The 15378-nt window shown below is 41.7% G+C and overlaps 1 protein-coding gene across 1 annotated transcript in view; it reads right to left on the reverse strand.

The window, feature by feature from the left end:
• Positions 1-15378, reverse strand: part of LGR5 (leucine rich repeat containing G protein-coupled receptor 5) — a 124765-nt gene that overhangs the window by 48457 nt on the left and 60930 nt on the right. The window contains exon 3 of the mRNA XM_045789577.2: positions 4011-4082. Within this exon, the coding sequence (XP_045645533.1) occupies positions 4011-4082 (72 nt within the window). The remainder of the gene's footprint in view (positions 1-4010; positions 4083-15378) is intronic.

Here is a 15378-nt window from a genome sequence, read left to right on the forward strand (position 1 = left end):
ATAACAGAGTCCTAGCAAGGAGGGCTATTGCTATCTTCCTTTTCTTAATGGACCGGATTACTATTCTCTCTCTCTCTTTTTTTTTAATCAAATGCCCTCCTTACCCTCTCTGTGCTGGTCAGGGACCCAGATGAATATAATTTTTATATTACCTTTCTTACCATGCTATACTGTAATCGGTTATTTCTTTCTTCCAATGACTTTCGGACTTTATGAAACATTGGAAAGAGTTGCCGTGAGCATAGAAACAGGCTGTCTTGTTCCACATTTTACCTCTAGCATTGTGGTCTCAACCCTACTGGACCCAATTCTCCCTTCAATACCAAATATTTTATAATGCCCTATCTAGTATATTTAGATAAAATTCATAAAAGTATAGCCTATTTACACAGCTCATTTTGAAGAAAAAAGTCAATATAATGTACTGCCTTAACTATATGATGAAGGACAAATAAAATAAATTTATAAAAAAGTGATACATGTATCGTTACACACATGATGTTCAGATGGCAGACGTCTTTATGAATGAGTCAGATGTTTGCCTCTCCTTTTAATGAATAAGGTTGGGCACGAGAGAAACCCCATGATCAGAAGCTATTCTGGACAAGAACAGGGAAATGAGATTAGAGGTCTAGATGGATACTAGAAGAAGAAACAGAGTTAAGACAGATAACAGACTATACTTATATGGAAAAGAAGGAAACAACCTTTATTAAACTAAATAAAGATAACACGCTAAGACAAATTTTAGATGTTGTAGGGGAGCAAATCAGGAAGTGTTATACTCTCGCAAATGAGCATGGATGTTTTCACAAACGACTTCCTTACAGATAGAGTAGTGTCAAAATAATTCTCGGCTAGGACAAGATAGGGTTGAAATATCACAGTGAACATTTATCCTATCTTACAGCTCCGTCACACACTGAGGCAAGCATTTATTCTCCGACACTTCAAGAGGTCCTGGAGAGCTTATAGGCAACGGGGAATTGAAGTCCAATTGGAAAAAGAAATGTCACAATATTGCCTTCATAGACGTTGGGTGGTAGACACGGCTGGATGGTGGAAGAGCAAGATTAAAAAAGCAACAGTTCACCCCCAAACAAATAAATCATTACATAATCGTCACAACATAGATTTTTATGACTGTTCTCCAAAATTTTTTAAAGGCCAAAATATAAAGTATTTATTAAACAATCTCTGCTAATGAAGTTCGATGACAGCCTGATCCTTACGTTTCATCTTTGCTAATTTAACGGCAATTAAAGAAGTTTTACACCTCTACCGTTACGTATCTTTAATTTTTCTGGGTGGTTTTTGAAGTCATTCTACCGCCCTACCATGATTTTCAACTGAATATGTGGTTAGAAAGCATACAATACCTGAAACAGACAGGATGCACAAACTGAATTATTCAATGATTTTAAGAGAATATATTTATTCCATTTAACTTTTCCTGTCCAAATCATTAGACTTATGCAGAACCTCTTGCGAAACCTTTCAGTATTCTTATGCATGAAAATATTATTGATTTACATTTGGCCTGGAGGGACAGCAGAAGTCAGGTTGGATGCGGGAGAATCCTTTATGCCAGGCTGAGTAGCACATCGCAGGACAGTTGACTTCATGCCAATCATCTGGAAAACCAAAGACGTCCCCACCGATTTCCAAAACACTCTGCGGCAGGCAGAACGACTGTGGTTGAGAATCATTGCTCTCTTACCAAAATACTTTAAAAATATTGGACAATTGGGGGCAGCCTGGGTGGCGCAGTCTGTTAAGCACCTGTCTTCGGCTCACAGCATGATCCCCGGGGCCTGGGATCGAGTCCCGCATCCTGCTCCCTCCTCAGCGGGAAGCCTGCTTCTCCCTCTCCTTCTGCTCCTCCCGCCCATCTGTGCCTGCTCGCTCTCTCTCTCTCTCTCCTCTCTCTTTCTCAAATAAATAATACAATCTTAAAAAAAATTTGACAATTGAATTTGCTCATTGAATATTAGTGTTTAAGTCAGCAGAGTAAAAGGAAGAGTGAATTCAACTCCTGGCAGGGGCCTTGCTCCTCTAAATCCCCCTTCACGTGGCCAGCGATCTAGCTGAACTGCAGAGTCCAAGACTGTCGTTCCCGTGCTTTCAACTTTTCCTGGGTTCCTCATCATGCCTAGAACATGATCATGCCCATGCATTTTTGACACGACACACAGGACCTCTGGGACCAGGACTCTTTCTATCTCTTACAGGAAGCCAAATCTGAACCATCAGACCAGACTATTTCCCAGCCTCTGGAGTTCCACAGTGTCCTGCATGTATCTTTAGACACACTTTTCAGATGAATCAGAGAGCTGTTTGTCTTTGTCCTACTATCCTGATCCCACAACCTATCACTACATTATAAACTCTTCAAGGGTATGGACCATACTTACTGATCTTTGTATTTTTTTTTTTTAAGATTTTATTTATTTGACAGAGAGAGAGACAGCCAGCCAGAGAGGGAACACAGGCAGGGGGAGTGGGAGAGGAAGAAGCAGGCTCCCAGCTTACGAGCCTGATGTGGGGCTCGATCCCAGAACGCTGGGATCACACCCTGAGCCAAAGGCAGACGCTTAATGACTGAGCCACCCAGGCGCCCCTGATCTTTGTATTTTTAGCAATCATCTGTTCAATGCCACACACACACAGGCACACACACACACACACACTCTCTCTCTCTCTCTCTAGCTCAGTACACCCAAAATACATTTTGTTAAGTGAATTAAAATAACTGATTCTAGTGTAATTTATTTAACAAGTACCCAAAAGACTTTGTGCTACAGATCTCTACATGGAAAAAACATCCTTTTATTTGTCTTATCTAAACTCCATTTATTTATGACGCGTTTTGAATGGTCCCAAGTATTTTGCTGAGTTCATGCAGACACAGGCACATCAAAGAGTTGATGCCACAGCTCAGAATTTCACCACATAATGAATTAACATTAGGATTTGGTAATATGACAACTTAAAAATATTTCTGGCTAATAGCAAAACAAGTTAAGGGTGGGGGGACCAAACTCAACCAAGCAAGCAGACCAAATGGTTCGTTCTGCTGTTAAATTTGATTTTTAACAAAATGTTAAATTTAAATAAAACTGCTTTTCTAATAGCCTATGTATCCCTCAGGTCAATGAAATCCACTTTCCATTAAGGAGAAATATATCAAATGCCTTCTTAGAGTTCCTAACTTTTATCTCAAAGAAACGAAGTAAAATCAGGATATTCTCTGAGATAAAATTTTCCTGGTATGACTTTCGACTTATGTTACCTATTTTCTCTACCTAGGTGATTTTTTTTTCCTATACAGAATAAAGTGAAAGAAAATTAAGCAATAGGACTGGAAGAAGGAGGTATTCAGTAATAATGAGTTTTCTGATGAACAACCTGGGCAGGTGGATATTAACTAATAAGGAAAGCACTTTTACAAGTCTCAATGAATGAACAGTTCTCAATTAAATAACGACTCAGTGTATCTGTTATGCACTTGGCTTTTCTCTATTCACAAGTGGAACATAAACTTGGTAGTTTTTTTTTTTTTATTAAGTTAATCCTTACTCAGCATTATAAAGAAACAAGCTTGACAAATGGTTTGAGGCCCTGCTCTCATCCTCTCAGCACCTTAATGATTTACTCACTTGGTGATCAGAATGATTCAGGGAACTGTCCCCAACGTCATTACACAGAAGGGGGAGGGGAAATGCTCTCTTAAGAGTCTGAGTTGATAAGTTGCTTCACTAGAGGAAATTTTAGACATTAAATTAGAATAGGAGAGATGGACTTTTTTTCACACATGAATCCAGCCAGGTATAACGCGGTCCTACAGTACCAAGGAAGGTAGACTTGGATTTAAATAAATCAGCCTATGGTTCCAAATAGCTTATTAGAGGGATTCAGTCTTTACAAGTTAATTAACATCCACTTGACACTAAAATCAGAAATATAACAAAGAAAAAAGAAATACAACAAATAAGACCCCGTTTACTTACAGAACTTTAAGACTGTAAAGGCCAGCGAATGCTCCCTTGGGAATGTATGTCAAAGCGTTTCCGGCAAGACGTCTGTGGGTTTCAAGGGAGAGGAAAGACAGTGAGAATAGTTCTCTTCATGTGGAATTCATTTAGTTGTTAAGAAATGCAACAGAATTTTGTTCAAACCACAAATGCCAAAAACAACTGTAAACAACCTTGTCTTGCCTTGTTTTGTGAAAAGCTTCTGTAAATTTCTAATCAAAAAGCTGGCAAAAGAAGTACCTACAAAGAAATACAATAAATTACCTATTTTACAATAAATCATTTAATAGTTTAGACTATATATGTAGCTCTCCTTTCTAAAAAATTTTATACAAAAGTTAGCGCCATACAATAATCTTCAAAAATTGTAATGTCAAACTGTGATTGTTGCATGATTTTTACAGTTATTCTTTAGAAGCATAAATAAATCAGATACCCAAACATAAGAATATTTCTGTTGCAATTATCCCACAAAACACCCAACTTTCTTGCTAAATCTGGCAAATAAGAACGCTGACTCTCACAGTCAGTTCTTTCCGAACTCTATCGGAAAAGGGTAGAGTACTTTAATCAATGGTTTAATTGAGCAATGCCTTAAAAAATTGAAAACAATAAAGAGTGTATAGCATGAAAGACATTAATATGGTTTATTTAGTGGAAAGTTTTGACATCATTTATTGGTAAAATCTAAAGAGCGTATAGTATTTTTCTAACAGGGAAACAGTCAAGGTGAGAACATCCGCAAAAAGATGGACAAGGTGTGGTACCAAAAGCACTGGGTTCAGTACTTTTCCGGCAGTCACACCAAAGTCATAACCTCAGGTGTTAGATGGTTCCACAACATGGACAATCCAAGAACACAGTGACTCAGAAGACCACAGAACTTTTTAAGGAGCTGCTCACACTGTAGAAGGGTTGGTACAACTGGGAATCAAGACACCTCCATGTTTTCTTGATGGGGATGGAGGTTGGCGGGAAAGGGTGGAGGGGCCCACCTGACTAGTGTTTATTTCCGAAGGGCTGAGCAGCTTCAAATTGGTATTTTGATATTGTCTCCAAATAAAAGACAACTCAGTTCCACTGAGCCCCACTGACGGGACTGAAATACGCCATTCGGCATACAACGTCACATGTGTGTTCCAGGGCTAGTCCATGCCACCAACAGTAAGCGGGGAGTATTGAAATAAATATTACCTGTAAGCAGCACCTCTGAATAGCATTTTTGGTGTGTGTACTAGAAAGCATGATTTGCTCAATCCAAATTAAGTTGACTTAGAATGAGAATATGTCACAATTTTTGTAATTTTGCTCTTATTTATTTAATTTTATTTAAAAATATATAACAAGAGACTTGAACCCGCCAAGAAGTTTGTCTATTTTGGATTTGCAGCACCAACTTGCTGTGAGCTGTTAAATCCGTATAGACCTCTGAGCTTCATTTTCTCACGAATTACACGCAATGGTAAGGTAAGGTAGGTACTCAGGTCCCTTCTAGCTCCTAAACTCTGTGAGCTCTCTGTTTCGTCTTGGGTGTATTTGTGATTGTGCCTATTTTCCTTCTCTTAACAAATGTAATTTTATTAAGATTCAGATAAAGCTCTTACGTTGTACTCCTGCCTTCCTCGTGGTGCCCAAACTGTAAATAAATTTAGTGGCTTGGAATAGAATTAAGAAAAAGAGAGTAGAGGGGCACCTGGGTGGCACAGCGGTTAAGCGCCTGCCTTCGGCTCAGGGCGTGATCCCGGCGTTATGGGATCGAGCCCCACATCAGGCTCTTCCCCTGGGAGCCTGCTTCTTCCTCTCCCACTCCCCCTGCTTGTGTTCCCTCTCTCGCTGGCTGTCTCTATCTCTGTCAAATAAATAAATAAAATCTTAAAAAAAAAAAAAAAAGAAAAAGAGAGTAGAAAAACAACAGACTGCATTTTCTACTCCAGTAGAAAATTTCATTTTATGAAAGCTTTGTTTCGAAATATGTTTGTGAAACTGGATTGAGGGGAAGAAATGGATTTCTTCCTGTATATGGTCAGACGAGTTTGAAGGCCACTAGCCGAGAGCATATAAGGCATTCAATAAATGTATGTCAATAACATGTAATTCAGCTAATATTTAACCAGGGTGGTTTCGGAGGTGTTTTGTTTATTTCCTATAAAGTTGTCTTAATAGAAAACCCCCTGTAGACTATCACAACTGGCCTCTTATCTAGTCTCCCACATCGAATCCCTCCCTATGCCCACTCACATTCTGTGTCCGCTGATCGTCTTTGTAAAGCCAACTCTGATTATATCACTCCCCTATTCAAAACCCTTCACCAGGTCGCATGCCAAATGAAAAATGCAAAGTCCTCAGCTTCCTCTCCATAATTTCCAGATCTGTGTTCTATGCTGTAGCTTGACGAAACTAGGAGGCTTGCTTTTCTTAGACATGCCGTCCACCATCTCCCTCCCGGCCCTTTGCTCTATCTAAAATGTTCTCCCTCCTCTCCCTTCTTGTCTCTCGAAGCAATTTCATTTCTTAGCTTTCCTAACTGCTGGGCAATCTCTCTACTTTGAACCACTTAGGTAGCACTTTGGGTCTCTCTACGGGTTTGCTGGCTACTTTGTGTGACAGTATGTACCTGTCTTGTCACACACATTCCCCTGAAAGTGGGAATTCTCTCTGTATCTGTTATAGGGCCTTGCATAGTGTCTGAAACAGAATAGGCTGCCCCAGAAGTGTCCAACTAATCATTTGAGTAGAGACGACTAACTGTCCCCAGCATCCATTGCCCCCTCCTTCTAGAATAGTTCCCCCATCCAGAGTTTTGGCAGTGTATATGGTCACCCAGCTAGAGACGGCACTTCCCGGCCTTCCTTGCATCTAAGCATGGTAATATAACCAAGTCTGGCTGTGATCACAAGCGATGTGTGAAAACTCCTGTCACCTCCTTAGAAGGAATCTGCTTATCCCCAATTTTGTCTATTACAGGAAATTCCTGCAGAAGTGGTACTGGCGAGACAGCACTAATGATTCTGGTGTGGAGAACACTCCAAAGAAGGCAAAATAAGAAGAACGGAAGAGCCAGAAGGAACCCGAGCCCCTGGATGACTTCAGGGAGCAGAGCTGTTCCCTCACCCCGATGTCCGCTCTGGGTGAATAACAGCATCAGTAGGATCCCTCGCTGCCCTCTGCAAACAAGACCCTGATTGAAGGATCATTAAGCTGACGAGGCTAGTAAACCCCTCCACTGCTAGAGACCTTTCCAGATGCCGGTCTCAAAGAGCCATGTTTGCAAAACTGTTTCAAACTGCAGCAGCATCCACTCTTCTCTCTCTCCCTTTTGTCCTTGAATCGTGAGCTAGCTGCTGGCACCCCGAACGCTCACAGCCATTGCATGCTGCTGTTTCCAACAGTCACGCTGAAGTGGGAAGACATTTACTTTATCATTTCTTCAAGCAATCTTTGCAGATCCAACAAGTATTTACAGAGGGCCTGCTCTGTGTGGGTGCTGCCGTCGGTGCAGAGACGCAGCAGGGAACCCCAGATGGGTAAAGGCCCTGACTGCACAGAGTGACTTTCTAATGTGGAGAGCCGGTCATTAACGAAAACACAAAGGAAGACCACCACACAAAACAGACTCTGAAAAAAACAATCAAGGCGAGGGCACGAGAGCAATGTGGAGGGCAGTAGCTAGTCTTTCAGACCAGATGGGCAGGGAAGCCTGTCTGCTGAGAGGGCGTTTCAGCAGAGGCCTGAGACATGCAGGTATGTCTGTGAAGGGAACAGTCGTGCAAGAGCCCTGCGGTGGGAGTGGGCCTGGTGGGGTCCGGAAGCTGCAAGGAGGCCAGCAGGGCTGGAGTGGAATGACGGAGGGAGAGGCTGGGAGGGGAGGAGTGTGGAGAGGTGTCCAGGGCTGCCTCACGCAGGGCTCTGGAGGCCACAGGAAGGACTCTGGCCAGGAGAGGGGATGCGATCAGACCTATGTTTTAAAGTGGTCCTCCTGGGGACGCCTGGGTGGCTCAGTCGGTTAAGCGTCTGCCTTCAGCTCGGGTCATGATCCCAGAGTCCTGGGATCGAGTTCCGCATCGGGGTCTCCGCTCAGCAGGAAGCTTGCTTCTCCCTCTACCTGCCACTCCCCCTGCTTGTGCGCCCTCTCTGACACATAAATAAATAAAATCTTAAAAAAAAAAATAAAGTGGTCCTTCTGATGGACGCTTTTACAGGGCAGAGTGGAGTGGAAGCACAGGCGGTAACGGAGCAGCTGGTGGGGGGGGATGCTGGGGCGGTGCCCTCCTGGCAGAGGCGGCCGGGCGTGGTGGGATCTGGCGCAGAAGAAAGAAAAATCCAACCTGGCAACCTAGTAGGGGCAGGGAGACACGTAGGCGGCCAAAAAAGAGCAACATTTTACATTTATAGTTATATTACATAAAACTCGCCGTCTTTTGACTCGTTACCCAAAAGTACTACGTGTAGCCCTGAAGCAACGAACTGTATGTGACAAAGAGCAGCTTACTGAATTAAGACAGACTCAGGCTTGGTTGATGATCACGTAGGACTTACCTAATCAGACCCGGCTGACTAAGAACGGTTATTTTTGCCAAAAAGTCCCTAACTATCCCAGTTCGCGGTCCTAACCTCGCCAGCACATTTCTGAGTTCTAGGGCAGAGCTTTCAAGATGAATGTTAACTCTTCCTGCCGCTAATGTGTCCAGTCGCCATCACGTAGCTGCGATGGTTCCTGAGACGTTGACTTTGGAAATGAAAAGGAGGGAGTAAAAAGTTTTTATTTATTTATTTAATTAGTTGAAATTATTGTCAGGGCAGATACTCTTCTGTTACACTTGCTGAAGCATAGCTTACGTCTCACACACTGTTTTTCTTTTCTGGGCAAGGACTTTCAGAGCCCTTGAGTCTGTATTCAGAACTAACCTGTGCAACCACGACCCTGTGTTATTAGGGGAGTTTGTCTTCAAGGATTTTATGATGTGCTGTTAGCTATTTGCTGGACTGGCGGAAGATGTATCTCATTGAGAAAAACAGCAGTTCAAGGAAATCATTGGATCCTTCTCTTATTTCTTTACCATGCGGGACAGTTTTAGTAATGCTAAAATTAAATACAGAGAAACTATGGGAGGAAAAGGCTTTCAAATGAATACATGAATAATTAGAACTGCACACAAATCTTTCCTGTGATGAGTTGAACTAACAAATCTCTGGCAACTATGTTCCAGCCCTGGAGACCCACATACCATTTGTCTGAGAGCTGGATTTTTTTTTCCTGTTTCTAAAATTATTTCATGGGAATATCTCTTCCAAAATCTTCATTTCTATAATAAGATGTAACTTAATAAGGAAAACTTTTTTTTTTTTAAGATTTTATTTGTTTATTTGACAGAGAGAGAGAGAGAGAGAAAGAGCAGAAGCAAGGGGAGCGGCAGAGGCAGAGGGAGAAGCAGACTCCCCACACAGCCGTAGCCGGACGCGGGGCTCGATCCTCAGATCCCGAGGTCAGTGCGAGCCGAAGACAGGCACTTTAACCGACTGAGCCACCCAAGCGCCCCTAAGGAAAACTCTTCTATTTTTTATATGATGTAAAAAAACGTTTTTATTCTTAAAGATACTGCTCCATATATAAGACTCCTATTGTCCCACTATTGTTAGTGTTACCAACTCAACTGCCATAAAAAGAAAAAAAATCAAGTTCTAGTAGACACATGGCTCTTTCATTAAATCAAATAAGTAGATGTTTTGGTGTTTAACAACCATTTAAAATATCTTTGATAATGTTTCTTTTAATCTCTATAGTAGTTTAAATCTCTAAGTGGTTCTTTTTTTTTTTTTTTTTTTTGGTACCTTCATTTTATAAAAAATGGAGCAAAGCAATCAGATGCAACCTCTAATTTCTGATTTCTCCTTTCTGGATGTCGGCCTGGAGAGGGAGAAGCATGTGGATAAAACGGGGTGTGCACAGTGAGTGGAAGGGGTGCTCGACCCTGCTCTTTGGTTGAGAGCCTCAGGAAAATTACTGTGCAGGGAACCATGGTCCTGGCTGAGTTCTAGAGGCAGACGGGCATTTCCAGAGCTACGTGAGAGGGCATGGCAAGTTCTACCAGGCCGCCTGGGTCAGTTCTTGTGAGAAACTTTTGCCTTATAATTCTTAGGGTTTTCCCCCCTTTCCCTTTTTGGTTTTCTCCCTTCTCACCATTAGTGTGCAGTAAAGCTTAATTAAAGTCCCTTGTCTTCCCCGGGCCTCATTTCACTTATTCTTTTAAAATGATAGGGTTCTTTCTCAGAAGTTTTTTCTGCCCTCAAATTGTTTTTCTGTTACATGTGCATTTCCTACTTACCCTCATTCTTTCCCCCCGCATCCTCTCTCTACCCTACTGTTTTCTTCTTGTTTACTGGAAGATTTCTTGATTACGCATCACTAATATTTTATTTCATTATTATTTTTTACATAACATTTAAAAAAAAGATTTATTTATTTTTATTTTGCGGGTGGAGGGGCAGGAGGAGAGACAGAATCTCAAGCAGACTCCCTGGTGAGCATGGAGCCTGACACAGAGCTCGATCTCACCACTCCGAGATCATGAACTGAGCCAGAATCAAGAGTCAGATGCTTAACTGACTGAGCCACCCAGGTGCCTCCATGTAACATTTTTTAAAAAGACTTATTTAATTTATTTATTTTAGAGAGAGAGGGAGGGAGGGAGGGAGGGAGGAGCGAGAGTGCATTGCGGGAGGGGAAGAGGGAGAATCTTCAGGCAGATTCCCTCAGAGTGAGGAGCCGAAGCCCAATGTGGGGCTCAATCCCATGACCCTGAGATCATGATCTGGGCTGAAACCAAGAGTCTGACACTTAACCAACTGAGCCACCCAGGTGCGCCACCCCCACTTCCCCATGTAAGATTTTAAAAGCATATTCCCATACTTCATATCAGGAGGTAGATCAGAGATTATATACAATATAATAATTATATAAGATTATTATCTTATACAAAGTAAGATATTTTGTAGGTAAAGATACCAAAGCTCAGAAAGGTTTTATGTAAAATGAAAAATGTTGTCCCTTTCCCAGTTTTATTTAATTGTAATCTAGTATTCTCTAAGGGAGCATAGAAGTTATTCAACAGCAGGTCTGCTTAAATAATCAGAGCAGAATGAACTTGAATATGATAACCCTTATGATTTAAAAGAAGACATTTCTGGAGCACTTGGGTGGCTCAGTCCGTTAAGCATCAGACTCTGGATTTTTAGCTCAGGTCATGATCTCAGGGTTGTGAGATGGAGCTCTGAGTTAGGCTTTGTGTGAGGAGTCTGCTTGAAATTTTCTCTCTCCCTCTCCCTCTGCTAACCCCCACTCTCTCTCTTTCTCTCTAAAAGAAAGAAAGAAAGAAAGAAAGAAAGAAAGAAAGAAAGAAAGAAAGAAAGAAGAAAGAAAGAAAGAAAGAAAGAAAGAAAGAAAGAAAGAAAGAGAGAAAGAAAGAAAGAGAGAAAGAAAGAAAGAAAGAAAGGCACTTCTGACTACTTAGCAAATTCATGCTGGCTCCTAGAATTACTGCTTTATTTTCCAACTTTTTTACAAAGTACATGAGACCCAGACAGCACACACTCTATATTTGCAAAATTAATTTTTTCTAGAAATTTGGTGAGGGCTGACATCAAGCTTGATGGTAGTAGTTTCCCCCGTCTTCCCATTCTGAAGCTCTGGATGACACTTGCTGAATTCCAGTTTTCTCGTACTGATTTCCTTCTCCGTGATTTTCTGATATGAATTTTCAGTGACTCTGTTACTATTTCTAAACTTCTTTTCACTTTTCTGAGTTGTGATTCACCTGAATAGTTGTAAACTATCACTTAAACATAACATCTTTGAAGTCTCCTATTTCTGTATGATGTGTCAAAATATTCTCATATGAAAAAATTCATCTAAAATGCAATGAGCAAGAACCATAATACTGTAATGAATGACTTTCAAAAGACAAAGTGATGAAAACAACATCATATTCAATTCAGATTGGCTATTCATGATTCAACTCTATTGATAAGTCCTCTGCTGCTTTTGGGGCCACCCCATTGATGAGTGTGGCTTTGGGTTATCTTTAAAGAGGCCAAGTGTCTGAAGATGAAGACTTAGACATAAACAGGATGAAACTCACAGTCAGATGTGATCTACTAATCTTATCTCTGTTGGGGGTAATGCATCGTCTTTGTCATTGACTAAGCTTACCCTGGTGAGTTTCTTCTTGTTTATTGGAAGATTTGTTTATTGGAAGATTTTATTTGTAAGATGCCCATGCTAGTCAGAAGGACCCAGATGCTTAGAGTTTAACCCGCTGGTATTCATCTTTGGTAAGGTTTGCTGAAGCCTATTTAGCAGTCTTGGATGTGAGGATTATGAAACTCTATCAACTGTTTTTCTTCCCATCGGAGGAAATAAGTGTCATTCCTAATATGCCTCAAGAAATTGTGATTTTCAAAAAAAGTGTGGTTTCCACCCCTCTGTGAGTTAAGCATATCCAATTGGTCAAATCCAGTGAAAAATCTTTCTTTTTGTGTGTATTTATGAGTTGTCCATTTTGTTTTCATTATTAGGATAAAAATATTCAGATTTCAAGGTTCAAAGGCTAAGACCACTGGAGCGATTAAATGCATTCTTCAGGGTAACAGAGAGTAATACTTTAGTGGGCATAAAGTCCTATGGCTTCTTTAGCCACAATATTAATTCCTTCGTGAAGCTTCCCTTAATGACTTCAGTCCAGAGTCCACTTTCCTGTAGGACATATTTTATACAATGCTGTTCATTTTCTATCTTTTTATTTGTGGTCTACCTGATTTGATTATAGATTCCTAAGGTCAAGAATCTTATTGCCTGCACAGAGCAGGCAGCTGAATCAATAAGTATTGATTGATCATTTGATCTTGTTTCTAAGAACAGTTGGCCATAGTGCTACGGTCGCTTCAGGTCTGGCATGAAAGAGAGAGCATGAACAGGGGGAGAGGCAGAGGGAGAAGCAGACACCCCACTGAACCAGACTCCCCACAGAGCCCAACATGGGGCTCAATCCCAGGACTCTGGGATCATGACCTGAGCCAAAGGCAGACGCTTAACCAACTGAGCCACCCGGGTGCCCCTTCTTTGAATGCTTTCAATATGCCACATACAGTGCTTTGCAGCATGCAAGTAGTATCCACCTTTTATTAAATAATTCGTAAGTGCCAGGCACAATGGTAAGTACTTTACATCCACTGTGCTATTTAATTATTATAAAATCGTATTAAACAACATGATTATTGCCCTTTTACAGAGGGGAAAATGAGCCTAAGAGAGGTTATTTGCTCACGCTTACACAGAAAAGCTTACACAAGAGAATTTGGTTCATCATAGCATTTTGGCTCAAAAACTGGAGGTATTAACCATTACTGTGGGTAAAAGCAGGTTGACCTGGAGGTTAGGCTGGTCAGGAAAAATCCATCAAAAACAGAAAAAACACAAGGACACAGATGGCTGCATCACTGGGGTTAAGGCCACAAGAAAACTGTACTTACTGCTTCTTCCTCACACTCCCCCATTGCCCTGCAGCTCCTGTGCAACCTTACTGCTCTCACCACTGTGACTGGTGGTCTCTCTTCCTTCCTGCTAGCCCCTCTTGTACTTCTCATTCTCTAAACATAGATGTGACTCAAGTTTCTTTCCTCACACCTTTTGTTTTTTCTCCGGTGGGGCTCAAACTGTAGGGTGCATTTCTCATCTCCTGAGAAGCCACAAAAATTCAGATTCCCAGGCCCCAACCCAGATTTGGTGAATCAGAGTTTCTAGGGGGAAGGATTCAGGAATCTGCATGTTAAACTATGCAGCCCAGGCGATTTTAATATGGGTCAACAGCCACACTGGGGAACACAGAGCCTATACCTTCTCTCAAGGTCCTCATCTGCCCCAGAGCCTTCAAGAATCACCTCTTTGGTTTTTTTTGTTTTGTTTTGTTTTTCAGAGGGAGAGAGAGGAGTGGGCAGCGGCCGAGGGAGAGAGAGAATCCCAAGCAGGCTCCATGCGCAGCACAGGGCTTGATCTCCCAACCCTGAGATCATGACCTGAGCTGAAATCAAGAGTCAGATGCTTAACCTACTGAGCCACCCAGGCGCCCCCAAGAAAATTATTTCTAGAACATTATTTCTAGGACAGACTCATCATACCCCAGACTCCCATTCCAGCTGTGTTAATGACATCTCCATTTGGATGTCCTACTGGCACCTTACACCTAGTATATCCAGAACCAGCCATCTTCTGCCTCCAAAATATCAGTCGTTCCCCTTGAATTCCGTGTTTCACTGACTGTGCCTCACGGGTCTCCTGGCACCTAATCTCATAACCTTACTCACGGTCATCTCTCACCTTCAGACTTCCCTTTTGGTCCCCAAATTCAATCAACTGATGAGTCCCTGACTGTCTTCCTGCACTGTGATGCTTCCATATATCCCAGTGGGTCTCACCCCACCTATAGGGCTTTAAAAAATACTGTCTGGGTTCCCACTGAGACCCATTAAATCAGAATCTCTGGGAATAAGCCCCAGTAATGAATAGTTTTAAAAATGCTCCAGGTGATACTAATGCATATGCAAGGGTGGGAAACTCTGAAATAGTTCTCTCAGTACAGTATTGATAAGTCAACCAGAGGCCTTTATCCATCCCCAGAACCATGATTCATTCATTACTTGTTGGGAGAATTAGGAGAGGTGATTAGTTAATGGGTTTTAATAGTTATCCAGAAAAGACAATAAGAACCTGACCTATGTGATGATGAAATAGGGTAAATGAATGGGAAAGACAATGTGGAATTATGAGTGCTGGATCTTGGAAACTGGCTGATACCAGAGGGTGAGAGAGAAAGAATTACGGAACAAAAGAAGTGAGTGACAGACACAGTGATCACAAGTTTGGAGAATAAGAATGCTGATGGCAAGCAGGAAAAGCAAGAGAAAAAGCTTGCTGGGGGGCTGGACGAGTCAATCTGGTTTTATGGCTGTTAAGTTTTAAAGTATTTGTGGGTAGGTGGAAGTGTCACTTGGTGGATGATTCTCAAAGTATGGTCCCCAGACTAGCAGCATCAGCATCCCTGAGGATTTGATATAAATGCAAATTCTAGACATCTCCTCCCCACTCCCCCCCCCACCCCGCTTCCAACCTGCTGAAGAAATGCTGTGGTGGGGCTCAGCAATGTATGATTTAGTAAGCACTTCAGATGATTCTGATCTCACTAGAATTCGAGAACCACTGGCCTAGAGTAGTGGTCCTCAAATTTATCATTCATCAAAATCGCCTGAAGAGCCTGGGCCCAATCCCCAGAATTTCTGATTCACTAGGTTGGAA

The sequence above is a fragment of the Ursus americanus genome, chromosome 17 (assembly GCF_024610735.1).
Source record: "Ursus americanus isolate L20-20 chromosome 17, mUrsAme1.1.p, whole genome shotgun sequence".
Taxonomy (NCBI): domain Eukaryota; kingdom Metazoa; phylum Chordata; class Mammalia; order Carnivora; family Ursidae; genus Ursus; species Ursus americanus.